At 41.0% G+C, this 22,197-nt stretch overlaps 2 protein-coding genes across 5 annotated transcripts in view; one reads left to right on the top strand and one right to left on the bottom strand.

Moving 5' to 3' along the window:
* GPKOW (G-patch domain and KOW motifs) overlaps window positions 1–21,282 on the bottom strand; it is a 77,772-nt gene extending 56,490 nt beyond the window's left edge. Inside the window, exons 1-4 of one of the 2 annotated variants that reach the window (XM_033922184.1) lie at window positions 20,842–21,282; window positions 15,107–15,270; window positions 14,463–14,602; window positions 1,375–1,481 (exon numbers count right to left, since the gene is read on the bottom strand). In XM_033922184.1, the coding sequence (XP_033778075.1) occupies window positions 1,375–1,481; window positions 14,463–14,602; window positions 15,107–15,270; window positions 20,842–21,095 (665 nt within the window). In that variant the 5' untranslated portion in view covers window positions 21,096–21,282. The remainder of the gene's footprint in view (window positions 1–1,374; window positions 1,482–14,462; window positions 14,603–15,106; window positions 15,271–20,841) is intronic. The other variant, XM_033922195.1, reaches the window with a different exon arrangement.
* Window positions 21,283–21,389: 107 nt separating this feature from the next.
* Window positions 21,390–22,197, top strand: part of LOC117349119 (membrane-associated guanylate kinase, WW and PDZ domain-containing protein 3-like) — a 115,239-nt gene continuing 114,431 nt past the window's right edge. For all 3 annotated transcript variants that reach the window (XM_033922162.1, XM_033922171.1, XM_033922152.1), the window contains exon 1: window positions 21,390–21,560. The gene's annotated coding sequence lies outside the window, so the exon portion shown is untranslated. The remainder of the gene's footprint in view (window positions 21,561–22,197) is intronic.

Here is a 22,197-nt window from a genome sequence, read left to right as displayed (position 1 = left end):
TTTCTTACTTGTAAACTGCGATCTATCAAGTATGAATTTAGCCATTTAAAGGTAGTACCACCCAGCTCAAGATCTTTTAATCTCTGCAACAACTTCTGGGTAATAAATGTGTCTCTTGTGTAAAGTCTATAGATAAATGTAAGTGATCAGCCTCATTAAAAAGCAATTGTTGCTTCTGGGGTGAATTAAGCCCCCGCACATTAACTGAGACACATACTTGCCTCTTTGGTCACATTATAAATCATGCACACACCAATCCCATTCCTCACTCACATGCAATACAATAAACCCCATCTGTAGAGTTACACCCTGTGTCCTCCTACCCCCTAAAACCCATCTCCTATCCTCACCAGGAACATTATGTCCCAAAACCTCTTTCAAAATAAATTTCTAACATTCTTTCCCCATTCCCCACCCCAACTAGACAGCCATTCAAAAATTGGGCCAGCTCCTGATTGGCGAGGCCCGACTTTAGTACAGGAAGAGGCAGTCGGAGCATATCGCGAGTGATTGCCTTCACTCACCGGCACTCCGGCTGCCCTCTCCGGCTGCTCTCCCCCTTCGCGGTTGGAAAATACCACAAATGACCGGGACCGCGGACCACGAATTCGTGGGGGAGCACTGTAATTCTGTTTTCCTATCCAGCCAGTTAAACACTCTAGTTAACATAGGTGCTAAATAGTTCTGAAAACATTTGTAAAATTTGTATAGCTTTAGAGGCCGGGGGCCTTAACCAGAAGCAAGTTCTTAATTACACACATAGTCTACCTCAATTACTTATTTATTGGGATTTATGAACTACTTTTATGAAGAGATTCACCCAAAGCAGTATTCAGCAGGAACAATTTAACACACAACTTACAATTTTGTTAACATAACAATGGTAAACTGACCAACTATAAGCATAAATACAATCAATGAGGTAAACTAGGAGATGAAAAATTGAATCCTAGTCACAGAATCAACATGATACAGTATCAGAAATATAAACATAGGCAGCATGGAAAAACATTCATAACATAACAATCAGCTTATATACCGCAGGACCGTAAAGTTCTATGCGGTTTACAAAAAGAAAAACGTACAATTAGATGGAAAAATTAGTTACCCAAATATTTGACAAATAAGTATGTTTTTAAATGCCTCCTAAATTCCAAGTAAGAACTGGAGGACATGATCAAACGATCCAAATCCTTGCCCCATAAAGCCGCCTGGTAAGACAAAAGATGGTGGTGATTTTTTTAAAGTTTACAACCTTTTACGGGCAGAAAGACAAAATTCAAATGCAAATTTCTCCTGTATCTCTCCCCCTCCCAACCTCCAGAGCATGGCTCTGCCCTCTGAATCTCACTATCACCAGTTTCTTGTACTCACTGCTTAAAGGTGCGTCCAATGCCTTCCCCCTCCTTCCAGCCCATCCCTCTCAACATTGCCATTCCAAAGGCCTCCACTGGAATTGCCTCATAATCTGCTTCTGTAGCCTGAAAGGAAGGCATGAGAAACTGAGCTGAGATAAAGAGACAAATATAGGACTGGCAGTTCAGTTTATTTAATATGAAAAAAATACTGTATAAACAAACACCTAAGCGGTTTACAAAATAGAAAAAAAGGGGAAAGGGTTACTCATGAACACTGAGGACATAACAAAAAACAATATAGGACTTACAGAAACAAAAAAGGGAAGGAAAGGTTACAATATTAACAAAGAAAATAAACAAGTAGGAGTAAGGGAAAAATAACTCTGGTAGGGAGAAATTTATGCCTCCAAAAAGGTAACAAAAAGCTAGTCCTTGAAAGCTAGAGAAAAATAATATGCTTTTGACTGGGATTTGAATCTTGCAAAAGAGGGCTCACTCCTGAGGTAGAGAGTTTCATAAAGTGTTCAGTATTCAAAGCAATTTACATGCCTGTCTGGGGCTAACTGGTAAACTGTAAATCGTGCCGAGCTCTATGCTTGTGAAGATCGCGCGGTATACAAACCTAAGGTTTAGTTTAGTTTCAATGGCATGGGTCAATGCCTACCCAGGTTGCGACCCCCAATAACAGGCTTCACAATCCCATGTGAGTCAGGAGTTCAGAAAGCTCTGGATTAGGAATTTGACGTGGTCTAGTCCCTAGTCCTAGGTCTTCTAGACTACTGCAACATCCTCTATCTCCCCTGCCCCGCAACCATGATAAAACAACTACAAACAGTACAAAACACAGCGCTGAACCTTATCTACTCACTGAGGAAACACGACCACATCACAGTGGCTTACCTCGATTCACACTGGCTCCCAATACAAGCAAGAATACGTTTCAAATTTTACTGTCTGCTATTTAAAACCATAAACAGAGACAGCCCAGCCTACTTAAACAACTGACTAATCCAAACAACCACAACCAGACATAGGAGAACCCACACACCATTCACGCAACCTCCAATCAGAAACGTCAAACGAAAAAAAAAATGTACGATGGCCACTCAAGCAGCAAAACTAGACTACCAACTCTCCAATTTACTAATCACGACCTCAGATTACAAAACCTTCAGAAAAGAAATAAAAACCCTACTATTCAAGAAATCCTTAAAAACAAACTAACACAGCATGAATCATCTCAATCCCCAATTGCAACCCTCTATTCTGTATTGCCACCAAAAATGTTCAGATAACTCCTTATGTATTCCTAAATGACCAGTTAACTCCTTATGTAATCCGCCTTGAACTGCAAGGTAATGGCGGAATAGAAATCACTAATGTCATGTAATCACTCCTTACCAAGCATTTGCTGTCAGTTTGAGTGAAGGTATGAAAAAGGGGAACAGTAATGAGGAAATCATAGTTGTTAGTGCTAATTTGGTATAACCAGGAATTTCTCTCCCGGGATTAGATATAGGAACTTATCGGAGCCAGGAACAGTTATGATCAGTTAATTTTAACCAAATTTGAGGGGAGGGCAATCTCCTTTGCTTACATAAATAGCAGAAGAAATTTCATATAGCTGAAAGGGATTTCATTCAGGCTTTCCAGGTATACTCTCTGAAGAAGGGAAAGCTGGTGGGAATAGTGAAAGAGAAACTCCCCCCCCCACCTTTTTTTGAGAAAGTGTGGAAGATGCAGCAGAATTCAAAGGGAGAGATTACACGTTTCTGTAACGGGCTTAGGATGATGGTGTCAAATTAATTTTACAAGGCCTTCAGAACAGAGTTTTTGCACGGGGACAGAAATTTCACCCATCCCCAATGGAATGTAATCCATTCCCACCTGCACCCACTAAAATCCAATTACCGTATATACTCGAATATAAACTGGGATTTTTGGGCCAAAACATTGGCCCAAAAATGGGGATCCCGGTTTATATTCAGCCCAGCGCCCACCCAATCCCCTCACAGACTTACTGCAGGCCTTCACCGGGGCGTCAGGCTCTACACCCTGAACCCCCCCTCCCTGTCCTGTCTATTGAACTTCATCTGCTGCTGGAATTCCTGGTGGTCCAGAGAATTCATGGGAGCTATTCAGAAAGCTGTTTAGCACCAAGCACCAGTTGCGGTGCCAAAGCTTGCTGCTGCTCGGTATTGCTCAGCGGCTGAAGCCAGAACTCACAGTAGCAAGCAACTGGGTTACAGTGAGGCAGTAGCGCGGAAAGCTTGCTCCTGCCTGCTACACCTCTGGACCACCAGAGATAGACCAAAGGTCCATCAAGCCCAGTATCCTGTTTCTAACAGTGGCCAACCCAGGTCCTAAGTATTTAGCTAGATCCCAAGTAGCAAAACAGATTCTTTGCTACTTATCCTAGGAATAAGCAGTGGATTACCCCAAGCCATCTCAATAATGGCCTATGGACTTCTCTTTTAGGAAATTAGCCAAACCTTTTTTAAACCCCTCTGCGCTAACTTATTTCACCACATTCTCTGACAATGAATTCCAGAGTTTAATTACACATTGTATGAAGAAAAATTTATATACCGCATATTGACTCTGCGGTTTACAAATTACATACAAATCAACTTAGGCTCCATTTACAAACAATAGTAAAACGAGTAACATAGGAAGGCATTCATAGTCAGATGCTTTTTTAACATGTTCTTGAATTCATCCTCCCCGCACTGTATCACAAAATTCCAGGAAAACATGAACAAACAATAGCAGGTCAGCTTTCAACAGGGTTTTAAATCTACTACTTAGTAGCTTCATCACTTGTCCCCTAGTCCTAGTATTTTTGGAAGGAGTGAGCAAGCAAGTCACATCTACCCTTTCCACTCCACTCATTGTTTTATAGACCTCTATAATATAACCACTGAGCCCTCTCTTCTTCAAGCTGAAGAGCCCTAGCCGCTTTAGCCTTTCCCCATTCCGATTATCATTTTTGTCACCCTTCTCTGTACCTTTTCTAATTCCACTATATCTTTTTTGAGATATGGCGACCAGAACTGCACATAGTATTCGAGGTGCGGCGGTACCATAGTTTATTATTATTAAGTTTATTAGGATTTTATATACCGCCTATCAAAGTTTTCTAAGCGGTTTTACAATCAGGTACTCAAGCATTTTCCCTATCTGTCCCGGTGGGCTCACAATCTATCTAACGTACCATAGAACGATACAAGGGCATTATAACATTTTCATCTTTGTTTTCCATTCCTTTCCTGATAATTCCTAACATTCCATTTGCTTTCTTAGCAGACGCTGCACATTGAGCTGAGGGTTTTAACGTATCCTCAACAATGACACCTAGTTCCTATTTCCTTCATGCATTACTTTGCACTTGCTCACATTAAACATCTGCCATTTTGACGCCCAGTCTTCCAGTTTCACAAGGTCCTTTTGCAATGTTTCACTATTTTCTTGCGATTTAACAACTTTGAAAACTTTGTGTCATCAGCAAATTTAATTATTTCACTAGTTATTCCCATCTCTAGATCATTGATAAATATGTAAAAAAGCAGCGGTCCCAGCACAGACCCCTGGGGAAACCCACTATTTATAACAATAACTCAGTAAAGAAAGTCACTGTGCAAAGAAAAATCTTCAATCTATTCCTCCAATAACCCTTGCTGTATTCCACTATTCATTAAACAATTTTATTTTATTTGCTTTTTAACTATAGGCTATGCTTACTCGGACTGTTTAGATACAAGAGGAAAAAGCCTCAGATTCCCGCACACCACTAGAGCAAATGTGGTCGTGCTTGAAAGAGAAGTTGCTTCACTGGCTTAAAAATCCCCTTAGTTTAATTCCCACACTTTCATTGGGATTTAAGATTTAATACTTCTGTTCAATTAACCCAGTTAATTCAATAACTATGACATGTGGAGGGGTATAATCAAAAGAAACGTCTAAGTCCGTTTTGGGCCTAAGTTGCTAGTCACCCAAAATTGGCAGTGTCAAAAGTCCATTCCCGAAACATACATCCAAAATATTTTGGTTTTTCGAAAGTCTAATTACTCATCCAGGAGTTTGGTCGTCCAGATTGCTAAATCATCTATCTTTATACCTCATTCTAGTCCAAAAATTCATCCAAGTCAAAAACGCTTAGAACAAGACCTTTTGGACATGGGAGGGGTCAGCAAAGTGATGGACTGGACACCCAGACATGGCAACACAGTAGTGGAGCATTTTACAGGGCACTGCTGTGAACTTCACAAAAACGGTGCCACATAAAACATCTCACCACAACTCCCTTATAGGTCATGGTGAGCCCCCCCAAAACTCACCTGTCTACCACCCCAATAGCCCTTATGGCTGCAGGTGCCACCTATATGATAGTACAAAAGGGTTTTAGGGAGTTTTGGGGGGTGCACATGTTTCACCATGAATGCAGTGATTAGAGTGGCTTATGGGCCTGGGTCCTCCTCTCTATGGCTCACTAGCCCACCCCCCAGATGACTTAAGCCACTCTGAGCAGCTCTAGTAGGCTTTCCTATGCCAGGTTCTGATGTTCTGGAGGCAGATGTGTATGTTTTTATTCTGATTTTTTTGGCAGTAGGAGGGGGGGTCAGTGATCACTGGGGGAGTGTGTGGGGGTCTGTACTTTGCGTCTGCAGTGGTTATCTGGTCACTTTGGATATCTTTTTGCCACTTAGACCTGTTTTTAGATGGCCTTAGTCACTACATATAAGTTCCGTCTAGGCAGTCTCGTTAAACCTTTGGTTATACTTACAATACGACTAAGTCTAGGTTGGCCCATGTCCCGCCCTCAAAACTCCTCCTTTTAGCTCTGGGCCTACAGCAGCACTGACAAGACCTAAGTCGTTTTTAAATATGTCTAAAACCCGGTTCGATTATCGGCACTTGGACGACTTGTCTTACTGATCGTCCATGTGCCGATTTAGGCTAGTTTTTAGATGTATTTCCGTTTCGATTATTGCTTTCCAGATTTTCAGTGGGGAAAAAAAGTTATCTTTTGCCATTTAACTTCTGCTGCTGCAATCAGTGCCAGGCTTGTGCTGCTAAATCTAGCTGTTTTAGCGCATCTATAGTTAAAAAAGCAAATAAAATAAAATTGTTTAATGAATAATGGAATACAGCAAGGGTTTTTGGTGGAACCCCACTATTTACCTTTCTCCATTGAGAATATTGACCATTTAAACTTCTTCCATGCCTGCGCAAATCCTGTGGGTTCCATGCGATCTACGCAATCCCCATTTCCATGCAGCTCTTTACTTCAGAAAGGGATACTAGTGCAGAGATCAGTGAAGATGACTGAAAAATAATCTTTTAAAGGGCAGGCAATGGCAGAATTGCCATTTTACTTGCATAAAATAGTTACAAAGGGCTCCTTTTACTAAGCTGCGCTAGCATTTTTAGCGCGCGCTAACCCCGGCGCTACACAAAAAATACTAACGCCAGCTCTATGGAGGCGTTAGCATGTAGCGCACGCGGCAATGTAGTGCGCGCTAAAACCGCTTGGCGCAGCTTAGTAAAAGGACTCCAAAGTGTTCTACAGATGGTATTTAACCCCAAGTAAACTCTAGAAAATGTATATTGGAGAGGGGAGTTTCTACCACATTTGGTGGATGTGGACTTAGACGAGAAAGTATTGGCAAGAAGTACCAACAATCTGGGAGAGGTGCCAAGTGCAAGTAGAGTTGGACCTTACAGCATGCTTGTTGGGCCTACTATGGGTAACAGGATACATGGTGCAAACTGAATGCGGTAAATGTAGATTCTAATGAGTGTTCAAATCCTAGAAATCCTTAGATTGACATGTAAAGTAGAACACTCAGAGTTGTATATAATGTATAATTTATCATAAAACAGAGAAAAAGACCTCAAAATACCCCAGGAGTACAATCAATAGATTGAAACCAACTTGGAGTTAAGGTATCATCACTGGTCATAACCTCTGTTGAATTTTATGTGATTTGATTCATTTAAATGTTATTTAATTCAAATACTATGTGTGTAATTCAATCAATTCTGTGATTAAGTATCTATTTCTCTCATGCTTGGATGAGCAATCAAAAACTGGCAACCATGGATTAAAAACCACCACAATGTAGTGAAGGCAGCTCCATAACAGGCGAGTAGTGTTCAATTCTTTTGTTTCTTGATGATAATTTGAAGCATCTAACTATTTAAATAAGAGTCTTGATTTATTCCGCAAGCAACTAAAAACCTGGCTCTTCTCTAACATGTAATTTCTTTTCCCTTACTTTTCCACTCGATTTATAAACTTATGTAAACCTTTTCCTACCCTTTCTCATTTTTAAGTTCTTGTAAACCGTGCCGAGCTCTACTTCCGTGGAGATGATGCGGTATATAAACTTAAGGTTTAGTTTAGTTTATTTAGTAAAATATAGATATAATGCAATGGCTTTTTCTCTCTCTTTCTTTTAAAGATTTTTGGGCAACATTTAATTCACACTGGCTAACTAACCAGCTTTATCACTTCCCTTGAAGAAGCCCGTTGGTGCGAAACGGATTGGGCCTCCGTCGGGTCACAAAAGATAAGTGCTTGACGACAGTTTACATGAAGCCAGATGTTGTGGTTTTGAATCCATGGTTGCCAGTTTTTGATTGCTCATCCAAGCATGAGAGAAATAGATACTTAATCACAAAATTGATTTAATTACACACATAGTATTTGAATTAAATAACATTTAAATGAATCAAATCATATAAAATTCAACAGAGGTTTTGACCAGTGATGATACCTTAACCCCAAATTGTTTTCAATCTATTGATTGTATTCCTGGGGTATTTTGAGGTCTTTTTCCTCTGTTTTATGATAAATTATGCATTATATACAACTCTGAGTGTTCTCCTTTACATGCAATAACAGGATACATGGGAAATTAATAGCTAAGTCTCTCTTGGCAACATGTTGTGACATTGCTGCCAACAGGAAAAAAATGAACTTCCTGATCCTGTAATAGTGGAAGACCCAGCTCTACCAGGTTGGATTGAAGAGATATTAACTGATGCTAGAAATGAGTTTTTTGGGCCTTGGAATATACTGTTCATGACATTAAATAACGAACACAGTTCATACCCTTGACAGGCAAGCCAGGAGAGCAGAGAGACACCATGGTATCATATGAAGAATCCATCATTGAGGGTTCCAGGATTGGGTGTATAGAAACAATGGAGAAGATCTGGATTAGTAGGGGGGCATGTTGAAATATATCTAATTAATGACTGTAGTTATAGGACTGATCATTGTTCGTATTAGAAATGACTACATCCTGACCTCCTTGCCAGTGAAGGCTTCCCAAAAAGTTATAATGAAAAGCACTAAGCAGATAATTAGCATATCATCCTGAAAATTTTGAGGTAAAAGTGAGCAAACTGACATGGGAGCTTATATTTGTTTATCTATCATCATTTGTTATACCGCCATTTGCAAAGACTCTTCATGGTGGTTTAGAACAACCCATTTAAACAATTTTAGCCAACACACAAGACTAAAAGACAAAGAAGAACACAGACAGTTTGTGTAATGAATAGCACAACAGTAACTCCACTACAAATTGCCTAAAGCTGAAGATACAAGGATGAGAGGGCCGACTACCACAGTTTGTACAGGATCAAAAATCAGGAGCGGCTTGACTAAAGAGCCATGGTTTTATAGATATGTTAAACTTTCAAAAAGAGGACTCCAAGCAAAGGATTATTTGGCCGGAATTCCAAACTGATGGCGCTACAGCTAAAATGAAGTATAGTGGTAAGGAAATAAGTAAATTAGCGTTAGTAGAACAAATTGAACAGGATGGTTGATAAGGAACAAGAGAAGTGGACAGGTAAATGAGATGCCTCTATAGAAAACAAGATTTTCAACTGTAACCAGTAGGAAACTGATGAACAAAGTTGATGAAATAATAACAGAGATACATGATCTAATTTCTGAGCATTGTAGATAAGTTTCATCATAGAAATGACCAAGTTATGTCAAATTTCCTTTTAATACCAATTCTCCTCACCAGTCTGGAGTAAGGTTCCAGTATCTTCTATATCATCTCCTTGTCATGTGATATGTCCAAGGATGCTCCCTTATCTGGTGTTTGAAGAAGGGATGGAATGCAATTTAATGAACTCCAGTAGCTCCTGCTTTATTGCGTTGGGGGTTTCTGAGATGCAGCACTTGAAAAGTGTGTTATGATGCCATTATTCCCTTCTTACCAGCCAAAAATAACCTGCAAAATCCATTTGGGGCAGTATCTCCAAATGAGTTAGTTTTGTGCATGCTATCACAGTACTGAACCTCACTCTTAAGGCAGGATATGATGGGTGTGATCTCAAGTTTCTCAAATTTATTACAGAGAGCATTAACTATTAATACAGTGTGCCAAATGAGCTTATTATATCTAAGCAAAATATCAAAGTCTTCTTCAGGCCAGAGGTATCTTTTTGCTACGTTGTCTTAGTCTGATTACATTTCTGGGTACTTGAGCATCTTCATTCCTTCTATATGTTGTACAGCATACTTACGTGGTACCAGCATCTCTACTAAGAATGTCTTTCTTGTGTTTTTCTCCTTTCTTGCTATGTTCGACTTTCTTGCATCACGTTTTGGTACCAGCATCTCTACTAAGAATGTCTTTCTTGTGTTTTTCTCCTTTCTTGCTATGTTCGACTTTCTTGCATCACGTTTTGGTACCAGCATCTCTACTAAGAATGTCTTTCTTGTGTTTTTCTCCTTTATCGCTATGTTCGACTTTCTTGCATCAAGTTTTTTATCAGTTGGTTTGGGATGGTCTCATTCTCTACAATTCATTTACAGGATCTCAATGTTTTTCTGATACCTGTGACATAGCTAGGATTAAATGGGTCCCTGGTAGAGAAGTTAAGACAGGCCCAAACACACGTGATCTATGCCCCACTCAAAAAACAAACAAATCCCCCACCATGAAATCCCGTAACGGCAGCTTTTCCTTAGTACAGATACTGGGAAAACATGCATATACAGTAAATAACAATAACCTGACAATAAGCTATCCTGTAAGTATGTGCTTATTTTTGACAAGTGGATGAGCGTGGGTGGGGGTGCACAGTTAGACATACACAGAATATGAAATATTATAATTTATTCCTCTGGTATTCAGCCGGTGGTGGTTAGCGTCTTTTAAAATGCTGTTGCCTGCTATGAGGTCACATGTCGCCATGGACCGACGCAGTAGCTGAAGAGCTGAGCTCCATCTGATTCCCCACTAAAATCTGCAAATCATCAATTATTTTGAATCCTTCTCATGGAAAACAACCATATCATCTAGTGGAAAGTGGAGAGTATTGAATCATGAGATTTTTGAGGAGATACAATTGGTCATGGTGTCTAAAATATCTCAAAAAGAAAAAGACAAGGAAAATCCGTAGCCCTCCAAAACTGTTGATCAGCTCAGCCTGGTCAGCAGAGATAACCATGGATATTATGGCAGCAGTTGAAGTCACTTTGAATAGAAAACTACAAGTTATATATATGTCAGGGCTGAAGAGACTAAGGTTGGACAATATGTGTTTGGAATTAAACACGGGACTTCAATGTACCTCTAATCTGGATGTCAACGCTTCTACAAGAAATGTAGACCTAAAGGAAAAAGTTGCTGATTTAGAACAAAAACTTGAAAACCTTGAGAATCGTTCATGTTGGACCAATTTGAGACTCGTGGGACTCTCTGAACCGGTCTTGGTCAAAGATCTTCCTGGTTCTTTGGAAACGTGCCTGCTTAATTATTTGAACATGGGGGATCAATTAGTTAACCTGTGTATTGAACAGGCCAATAGTTTGGAAGGCCCGCATCAAGCCTCAGACAGACCTCATACAGCAACATTAAAAATTCTCAATTTTGCTCCTAAACAGATTATTCTTCATGCAATCAGAAGAGGGCAATTATTTATTTGAATAAAAAAAATGTTTCCAGGATTATTCTCATCAGGTGCATCTACAATGGAAGGCTTTTGCTCTGGTGTGCATGGCATTATTTAAATGTGTCAGATTTGCGCTACTTTATCAAGATAAACCTACTAGTGAATCATGAGGGCCATGTTCAGATATTTGAACAGGTTGGAGCAGCTCAAGATTTTCTTGCTTCTTTACCACAACAAACACCTGACCCTTGACTTCTGAGGTGGTTTCTGCCTCTCTCAATAAGCTGATGTGGGCTTCTCTGGATCCATGTTTTGTTTTACTTTTGACATAGTCATAATTTGTGATGGTTGATCCCTTTATATGCTTTTTTCTCAATAGATTATTCTACATATAGACTAACTGCACTGGACACATGAGCCTAACTGTTTCAATGGGCATATTAACTCCCTTTGCTGGGTGGTTACATTTCTGATACTTCTGTGATTTAGTTTTTTCTACAATATCTGATTGGTAAGGCTCTCTCTAATGTTGTAGTTCCCGATTTGTGTTTAGGACTTTGGGAACTATTTCTCCTTTTTCGTATTGGTAAGGCTCTCTCTAATGTTGTAGTTCCCGATTTGTGTTTAGGACTTTGGGAATTATTTCTCCTTTTTTGTTTGCTTTGTTTTTTGATTATGTATGGTTTTGTAATCCGCCTTGATATAAGGTGGTATAGAAATAATAAAGTATTAAAAAAAACCTATAAACTATAATACATATATATAGGGTTACCAGACATCCAGGGAAACCAACATGTCCTCTTTTTAGAGGACTATGTGGGTGTACGGACAGATTTCCGAAACTCGGCAGTTTGTCCAGGTTTTGGAAGGCCCTAAGCTCACATGTGTGTGATGTCATCGCATTGCATCCGCACATGCCCCTAGATGTGACCAGGACTCAGAGAAGAAGAAATGAGGTTTATGTGTGGGGAAGGGGCTAGGGGGGGTCACATGTCCTCTTTTTTTTCTAAAAAAGGCAGACCTAGTCACTTCAAGATTCGTTAAGGGGACGCTCAGGAACATAGGCTGTATAAACCACACAAACCACCTACAATAGTGTGGAAGATATCAGAATAAAAGGTGCTCTCAGTGTGAACCACCAGCGATAGGAGTCCAGCTCCAACACTTTACTTCAAGGTAGAGGTGATAAACCCCCACCCGCACACCATCATAGAGCACCCTAAGTGTACTGAAAATCAAAGTGAAAATTTCCACCAATTAAGCCAATAAATCAACAAGTGAATAAACCAATGTGACCTGAGCGACCCCTAAACGAACCCTGCCAGCCAAACCCCCCGAAAAATGCAACAGAAAATCAAACTGCACTGTACAAAACAAAAAATCAAATACTTATCTGAAAAATAACAGAACTGAAACACAGGAAAAATGCACCAGGAGAGCAGGTTCAACCACGCTGGTTTCGGGAAAAGCCCTTCTTCAGGAACCTATCCCCAGACGAAAAGCAGAACGCTGCTTTTTGTCTCCCTCCACAGATCCACCTTTTCTTAACTACCCTTTCATCCAGCATCTCTCCCTTTCTTTTCCCAACTACCCTCCTATCCAGTATCTCTATCCCCCCTCAACACCATCCCTTGTGTCCAACTTCTCTCCCTTTCTGTTCCTTCCCTCCCTAAATCCCATTGTCCATCATCTCTTTCCCTCTCCTCTATTTTTAGACCCATTATTTCTTCCCCCCTCCAAGTCTGGAATATGCATGTCTCTTTGAACCCCCCTTCCCTCCCTCTGTGTACTTCTACACCAGGGCCCCCCTCCCCTGAAGGTCTGCCCCCCCCTGAAGGCCTGCACCCCCATCCCTGAAGGCCTGTCCCCCCCTTTGAAGGCCTGCCTGTTCCCCCTGAAGGCCTATGCCACCATCCCTGGCCTGTCCCCTCTTTGAAGGCTTGTGCCCCCCCTTAAAGGCCTGTTCACCCCTTAAAGGCCTGCACCCCCCCCTTGAAGGACTGCCCCCCGAAGGCCTATGCCACCTTCCCTGACCTGTCCCCCCCCTTAAAGGCCTGTTCCCCCCTTGAAGGCCTGCCTGTCCCCCCTGAAGGCCTATGCCACCATCCCTGGCCTTTCCCCCCCCTTAAAGGCCTATGCCACCATCCCTAGCCTTTCCCCCCCTTAAAGGCCTGTTTCCCCCTTGAAGGCCTGCACCCCCCCAAGGCCTGTCCTACTCCCTGAAGGACTGCCCCCCCCAAAGGTCTGCCTGTCCCCCCTGAAGGCCTATGCCACCATCCCTGACTTGTCCCCCCTTTGAAGGCCTGTCCCCCCTTAAAGGCCTGTCCCCCCCTTGAAGGCCTGTTCCCCCTTTGAAGGCCTGTTCCCCCTTTGAAGGCCTGTTCCCCCTTTGAAGGCCTGTTCCCCCTTTGAAGGCCTGTTCCCCCTTTGAAGGCCTGTGACTTCTGGTGCCTGTCAGCTTGCAGCAGCCTGCCTTCAGGGAAAGGATTTCTGCCTCAGAAAATGAGGAATAAGTCTACCACTGGAGATTTTCTGGCTGCCGGTCAGGCGGACCCCAACCACGGATTCCCACCCCCGAAAATCCATGCAATGCATCAGTGGGAGAAAATGTGCAGCTGGCTCCATGATACCCAGAAGGTTGTTACCTGCGCTCAAGCCTCTGATAAATCAGCAGGCGAGCAATCTCCTAGAATAACGGACCACGAGCTCCTGAAGGGACACAAAGCTGGCTAGCTCCACAGGTACTGCGAGGGGCAGTCCGCCCATGCAGCATTGCATCCTTTCCTTGGCAGAATCAGCCCGAGGAAGGGACTTCCAAGAACCAAAGCCATACAGGAAAACAGAAAACTGATGGCAAAAATACCCCAAAATAAGAAAAAGAAAGCACAGCAGATCAGAACATACCTTCTGAGTTTACTTGCAGAAGGAAAAACTGAAGAGGGAGCTGTTCTCCACTGCAGAAGGGGAGGAGTTCAGAGTTTTGAGTGACACCCTTCATGAATACTGGGAAGCAATAGCTACAATACAGAATCCTACGTTTTTGCAACAGATTTATATGACTCTTAGCCAATTCAGCGTATTCACCTGCTCCCTTTCACTATTCACATGGCCAAGCCTGCAATAATATCACTTCATCCAAGATGTATGTGGATGTGGTCATGTTAGAAGTTATCTTACCGATTCTGGTCGCAGGCTCACATTCACCTTATCTCCATCCTCATAGCCATTTGGAACATGATTTTGCATCAGAAGAGGGATTGCCATGTTTGGGTCATTCTTAGGACCATCATCCCAATCCTCCAAGGATCTCTTTGAGTCTAAACACAGCAGGTCAAAAAAAGTTAGCCTTAGAGAAACAAAGAATTCATCATCTTAACTCACATCTTATGGTCACTGAAAGTCACCAACCTAACTGAATTCACTCCCAGACAAATATACACTATTATCAACCCATCATCAACTTAACCCAATCCAACCCACTACAGCTATCCTAAGGTACCAGTCTAATAAACTGCAAGTTCCCAACATCTGACTCAGGTGATAGGGAGATTAAGAGTCATTAGTAGCATCACCCCATCATAAACTTACGGCATACATCTTACACACAACCAACACTTCACAATTTAGTACAACCCAGTCCAACTATCCTAATCCACCACATTAAAATCATTGTTATCAACTTAACCCCAAACACAACATTCAAAAAACATAACCAAGATAACCTAACCCAAACCTATAAGCTTCTCAAATCACAAGCCTAACCAAGTCATCTAAATCTGAATTGTAAACAGAAGTTACAGACCTTCCCAGCATGCCCTTACCTTCTATTAACTCTTGAACTGCCTGAGAAAATACACCATCCTCTGGTCTTTGCTGCTTCTCCCCCTTCTCCTTATCAGAACAGGGAGTAGATTGAGGCGTATACCATCGATTCTTTTGGATTAAGGGAATTACAAGTTCTTTGGGTGCCTCAACAGGGTTAACACTAGAAATTGAAGTAAAAGGAGGTCAGCAAAAGTGAACAATATCAAATGGTGAGTGAAGCAGTACCATAAACCCAGATGCACCCTTCTTCCTCTGAGTGTTGAGCTCAATACGCTAAGTATGGCCTCGTCTTCTCAGATACCTCCACCCTTCTCTCCAATCCTCCAGTTCTATTCATAGGCTTATTTACATCTTATTTCCCACAAGGGGGACCCTAAGTGTTGTGTATATTAATCCATCATAGAATATTTAAGCAACCCCTAATACTGTAACCTCATCTTAGCCATTTGTTCTAAATCTCTTATTAATCATTTATAATTGGTACAGAACTCTGCAATTAGATTCATTTTTGGCATAAAAAATTTGATTAACTTCAGTCATTTTTCATTAAACTTCACTGACTGCCTGTGGTAACTAGGTTTCAATTTAAGTTGGGAATTACTGTCTTCAAAATCCTGGAAAGGTGTACACCAGCCTACGTGTTAGATCTTGCTATATTGTTTCAAAACTACACGGTTTGATATTTTGTATGAAATCTCCTACAGCTGAAATTCCAATATTTAAGAGCCTTAAACTGACTTGACAACTTTCTCTATAATGTATATGCAATATCAGTTAGAAAATTATGGAACGAATTACCTTTTTGCATAAGATCATTGTACACACTATTTCAGACTCAGGAAACATTTTAAAGCTTTTGTTTTGGAATATTGGTTCACCTGCTAACTGATTGATAAGTTTGTGGTATGTTATTTGGTTTTGGATTGTAATTCCTAGATAAATCAATCTGGCTTCTTTTTTATGTTATCCATCTATGAATTGAATAGGTATAGCCGGAATATAAAAAGCAAGATAACGTAACTTAATAAATACATAGCTAAATAGCATGCTCTCTCAATTTCATTATAATAAACAGCAACAAATACCAGAAATATTATACAAAATTCATCCAACATCACAGTAACCCCCACTAACAAGTCCTAAATCCTTGATCACTCCCAAAGAGATGACTCCTTAGGTTCATCCCTTTGTGAGCTATCTGCCTCAGCCACAAAGATGGTCTAAAAGATTCCCTTGGACAGCACCAGTGGGTCAACATAATAATCAATAAATACAAGGGTACAGTTGTATATATCAAAAAAATAAAAAAACGTTCTGTATATTTAGTTTGGCAGAAAACCCATATTTATACCAAATCAAAGTAAAAAAAAAACCCAGAAAAGTAATAAGTACAAAAAAAAATAACGGAGAAAAACAGACCTCATACACAGGCAGCCGGGCCTACACAGTACCCTAAGCCCCCCGTATCATCACTGGTCTGAAAAAAAACTCCGTACAAATATATTTATAGGCTTTGGTAAACTTATCTTGAAAAACTCTCCTCTCAAAGCAGAAGTAGTTTCTTCATCTAATATTCCAGAATGCTTATTCCTCTTCCCGACAGAAAGCCCTATCAAGGCTACTTCAGGGGAAAACAACTATGTAGTTTACTCAATATTACTCTCTCTCCAAGCGCTGTCACACCGCAAGCAAGCAGAAATGGCACCCCTCAAAATGGCTGCGGGACTGAGAGATTCCTCATATTTGAAATGGATGCAACTTCTCCATTGTATATCTAATCTGTCCATTCTTGATGATGCTAGTTCTCATCTCCCTACTCTTCCTAATATAGCTAAGATCAGAAGAGAAATCACTCCTCCTAATCCCTTCACTAAGAGTTATCTACTCTAGGAGAGACACTATCTTTTCTGTCACAGCCCCTCAAATCTGGAATTCCCTCCCAGCTAATATAATGGATGAAAAATTGCTTGGTAAATTTAAAAACCTCCTAAAAAGTTGGCTTTTTAAGGAAGCTTTTAACTAAGTTACATGCATTTTTTATACCCCCATGACTTTTTTTTTTTTTAAAGTAATAGAAAGAGCCATAAGTAAAATTGAGCAGGTAATCTTTTACCCATCCTTCTGTTTCAATATCCTGCTCTGTTTGATTTACTTTATAAATTGTATTTAAGCCATTTTATTTTTTCCTTGTGTCTGGCTGGTATATAATTGTGTAAATTCAATTGTCTGAGTAATGTGTTATTCTTATTATGTTACCCTAATTTTAATAGTTTTTGTAGGAGACAAGATGGCGATTAGAGTGGACGTGTGAGTCTAAGCTCCCGCTCTAGAAGCAACAATTTACCTTTGGTAGCGTTTTCTCTTTCTAAAATTGTCTTCAATGCCTAAGAGGAGGGGACGGCAGAGGGATATCCCTCTACCTCTGGCCGCGACTTCGACTCCTCGTCAATCTGCGATTACATCGTTTGCAGTCCCGATGGCGTTGGGCGGATCCGCAGCTGAGCTCCAGGAGCAGCTCAGCTTGGACGGCGATGCATCGCTGAACCCTCTGGGACCTGACCCTCCTCCTCCGAGTGGGGCAACGGATCTTGGCCTTCCTGTGGAGAGATCTCGGCAGCAGCCGACTCAGGAGGAAATGCCGTTGCAGGTTACCCCGGAGAGAAGAACAGAAGGAGGAGGAGCACTGCAGGCAAGCGGTGGTGAGTGTGGGGGAGGTGAAACCCGGGAAGGAGAACGGGAACCCGGGTTACCTCAACTCAAGCCGCTTGTGAAACCGGCAGTGGTTACACTGGACTCACTGTGGGGAGCAATTGAAAACCTTCAAACAGTATGTACTGGATTTATTTCCTTAATGGCTGAAGTTTCTACTAAAGTTAATAAATTGGAAACTGTTTGTCATGACCAAATGAAACAAATGAGAGATATTGAAAAATCTATAACTGAGATTAAATCTTTAAATAACCAGCATGCAAAGGATAAAGTTTTTTTTCTTCGTAAAATTGAAAATTTGGAAAATCAAAATAGGAGTTTAAATTTGAGGATTTTAAATTTTCCTATGTCTAAATTTAAAACTCCTAGGGAATTTTTTAAGGATTTCTTGGTTTCTATATTAAAAATTACGGAAGTGAATATACCACCTTTGCAGAAGATTTATTATCTAAAAAGGACAATAAAAGAGACTGAGACAACTACCGAACAAGACTTATCAACTCTTTTGGAATCATCGAATATTGAATTGTCCGGACGAGCTACATTGATAGTATCCCTTGTATTCCATCAGGATAAAGAAATGATTTTGAGATTGTATTATGGTTTAAAACAAGTTTCTTTTTTGGGAGAAAGAATATATATATATATCCGGATGTTTCAAAATGGACTCAGACCAGAAGGAAAGAATTCCTTGCATACCGGGAAAAAGTTGTATCATTAGGAGCCTCTTTTCAGTTAAGATTTCCTTGTAAATGTTTTGTTGTATTTCAAAACAATAGATATATTTTTTATGATTCACATCAATTACGTTTCTTTTTAGAAGGAAAAGGAGTTTCATTTGCACCATAGTGATTTTCGGTATAACTCAAGTCTATTATTTTCGCCATCGGTTTTCACTTAATTTCCTTTTAATTTGCAATATGTGATCTTTCCTGGAAGAATTTCTTTCTTTGTCTCCTCCCTCCTTTATTATTGAGGACTATGTTTAAAATAAGTATGGGTTTTTTCTTTTTTGTTATATTATATTGATCCAATAGGAAAATGGATTTATTTTTGTATTACCTTTTTGACTTATTTTGTTCATTAATAGAAATATTGGATGTACTAATATTGTATGTTGCCTGTTAAGCACAATTGTTGTTTATTTAAAAAATTTAAATAAAGAATTTAAAAAAAAAAAAGTTTTTGTAAATCGCATTGAAGTAAGATTTTGCGATCAAATCAAAATTTTATTAAACTTGAAACTACGACATTCTTGACAACAGGACATGTCGCTTCTCAACTATATAAAATTGCCGTAACCTGGAACACTTTATCTAATACTGCTCTTAAGGATATCTGGGAAAGAGATTGGGAGCATCGGTTGGATGATAAAGGATGGGCTCTCCTTTGGTCTAAATCATTATATGCTCTATCATCAGCAAATACACTACAATCTATGTATTTCCTATATCACAAAGCACTATGGACCCCTCATAAACTTAACATTGCTGGCCTTCTACCCTCTAACATTTGCTGGAACTGTGAAACACATCGAGGTTCACTAATTCATATGATATTTGATTGTTCGTTTGTACAATCATTCTGGTTAGATGTCTGGACTATAATGAAGAAAATATTTCATATAGATTGCAATTTATCATTCTCTATAGCAGTGGCTCCCAATCCTGTCCTGGAGGACCACCAGGCCAATCAGGTTTTCAGGATAGCCATAATGAATATGCATGGAACAGATTTGCAAGCCTGTCACCTCCATTATATGTAAATCTCTCTCATGCATATTCATTAGAGCTAGCCTGAAAACCCGATTAGCCTAGTGGTCCTCCAGGACAGGGTTGAGAACCACTGCTCTATAGTAATGTTTAAATCGCAATCTCCACACATTAGTTTAATAGACTCAACTAGGAAACTTTTTGATATATTATTGATCATTGCACAGAAATTGATTCTTTCCAATTGGAAATCCTCCAAATCACTTCATGTCCAGCACTGGTGGAATCTAGTCTTGCAACATCATAAATTCGAAATAGCATTATCTGAACGTAGAGGTCAGCTTAGATATATGAATACTTGTTGGTCCCTTTTGTCTACATATTTGCAAACTTCTAATGTATGAATATGCCCAACTCATACTTCCCCTTGAATTTTTCTTCTTGAATTGTTGAATATTACTGTAATTGCAATATGCCTCTGTATATTTTAATTTCTTTTTGTTGTTATTGTTCAACTTATTGAAAAAATTAATAAATTTTCATGGGAGAAAAAAAAAAAAAAAAGAAAAACAGACCACACCAAGGTTTTAACTCCAAACTTTACATCTTCTTGCAAAAGGAAGAGGCACACTCTTGAACATGTGAACAGTGGCAGCCCAACTATGTACAGTTTCTCTCTTTCTTTACTCTCTAATAATCTGCAACTCCTAATCCTCCTGAAATTGATTACACTAGTCAGTTGGTTGGATCTGATCACAAAAAAGCCCCCCCCCCCCCTCAACAAATTAAAACTCCTCAGAGATGAGGTCACATTGCCTAAGAACATCCTCCAAATGTCCAAGAACTGGCTTGGCTTCTTAGATTACCAGACGTCCGGATTTCCCAGTACATGTCCGGGGTCCGTATGGCTGTTCAAAACTGGTACTCCTACCATTACCCTTAGCCTAACTGCCATGCATGCAATAAAGTAAAACTAGGACTGGATTAGTCTGCACCCTCGTCAGGTGTCAATCCTACTTGGGGGTCGCCCTCTCATCCCACCACAGAGCTTCCAAAGTTGTTCAGGTCCAGGAGGGAGATTCTAGGCCAGTCCTGGATTTCTCCCAGATTCATCCAGATGCATTATGGGAATTGGAACACTGATGACACTTATTTGGAAGTTTAAAAGTGGCCAAAAATTTGCGCCCCCCTTCCCGGAACTGGGTAACTTGGCAGCTCTGTCACCATTCTCCTCACCTCTTTCCCCTCCCTTACCACGTCCCCCCTTCTCCTAGCTCAGGCACTGGCTCTTATCTCCTCCCCACTCTCACCTCTGTAGCTCTTTACCCTCCACGCCATGTAGGTAATCCTTATCATCCTTCTTCCTCTCCTCCGCAGCTGGCAGTTTCTTCCGCACCGCTGTCCGACTGAAACTGAAGGAAACCGGAGCCGGGGCGCCCTCCGCTGCCGGCACTTCACCGCACGCAGCTTCCGCCATGTTCTCCGCGTACCTCGCCCCAGCGACTACAACTCCCAGTCTGCAATGCGACGCTCTTCGAGTGACGCCAGCGGCGCTGACGGTCATGACGTCCACAGTTCTGATGGAATCTTACCCCAGTGTAACGTTCGGGGCTGAGCAGAAAAGAAGGGCTTTTCTCGGCATAACGTTTGCTAGCGAATGGATCCCAGCTGCGTGGCCAGCCTCTGCCCACGTCCGGCTTTCATTAGAGTCTCTTACCGTTTCTAATTGTAGCTTGCAACCACACAACTTCTCCCTCCCTCAGGAGGAGGGGAAGCTGGGCGAGTGAGGCTTCCAGGAATAGCTTCTCATCACAGATTGGCTGCTCCAGCTATCAGATGGCTGCAGCGGACCACTCAGCGCGGACGGGGAGTCGAGAGGCGGGTGTGAGCTTGTTGCCATGGCTATCCTCTGATTTCCTTATTGCTAGGGAATATTACTGTAGTTATTTTATTGCAGGATACCTGCAGGCAGGAGTGCAGAGCGCAGGAGGCAGCAGCAGGGGAGCAGCTAGTACAAGTTTACCCAGAGGTAAGGCACAGTGTGCCACTAATCGGGGGGGTGATAGGCAAAGAAGCACTAGGGCTTCTCTCACTGATCCAATTCCTGAACAGAGGAGAGAGATGGAAACACAGTAGGAGGTATGAAAGAGGAGAGACTGGAGAGTGAGGAGAAGATATAAAGTAGATTGGCTAAGAGATTGAGAGGTGGGAAAGAGATAGGCAGCAAGGTGAGAAAGATGAAGAGAGAGAATATGAATGGAGGTTGGAGAGATTTACCAGTTAAAGGAAAGGGGATATGATTTGATATATAGCTTTTCTGTGATTACAATCAAAGTGGATTTTGTACCTGGGGTAATGGAAGGTTAATGACTTGCCCAGAGTCATAGGAGCCGCAGTGGGAATCAAACCTGGTTCCCTCAGTTTCCAGGCCACTTCACTGGCCATTATTTACTCCTAAAATTTGCATTTTAGCAGGACCTTAGGGGGGTGTATGTCCCTTCTTCCATTTTTTAAACAAAATATCTTTCTCTGAACAACACATAAGCCTATGACAGAAATTGCAAGAACCAAAATGGGGAGAAATGATGGGGGGGACACTTCTCCAGCATCATGCAAGAGGGATGGAGAGACCGTGCTACTCATCAGGGAGCTTGCTGCACATCTCC

The sequence above is a fragment of the Geotrypetes seraphini genome, chromosome 1 (assembly GCF_902459505.1).
Source record: "Geotrypetes seraphini chromosome 1, aGeoSer1.1, whole genome shotgun sequence".
Classification (NCBI taxonomy): Eukaryota; Metazoa; Chordata; class Amphibia; order Gymnophiona; family Dermophiidae; genus Geotrypetes; species Geotrypetes seraphini.
This window is presented reverse-complemented; position numbering and strand designations above follow the sequence as displayed.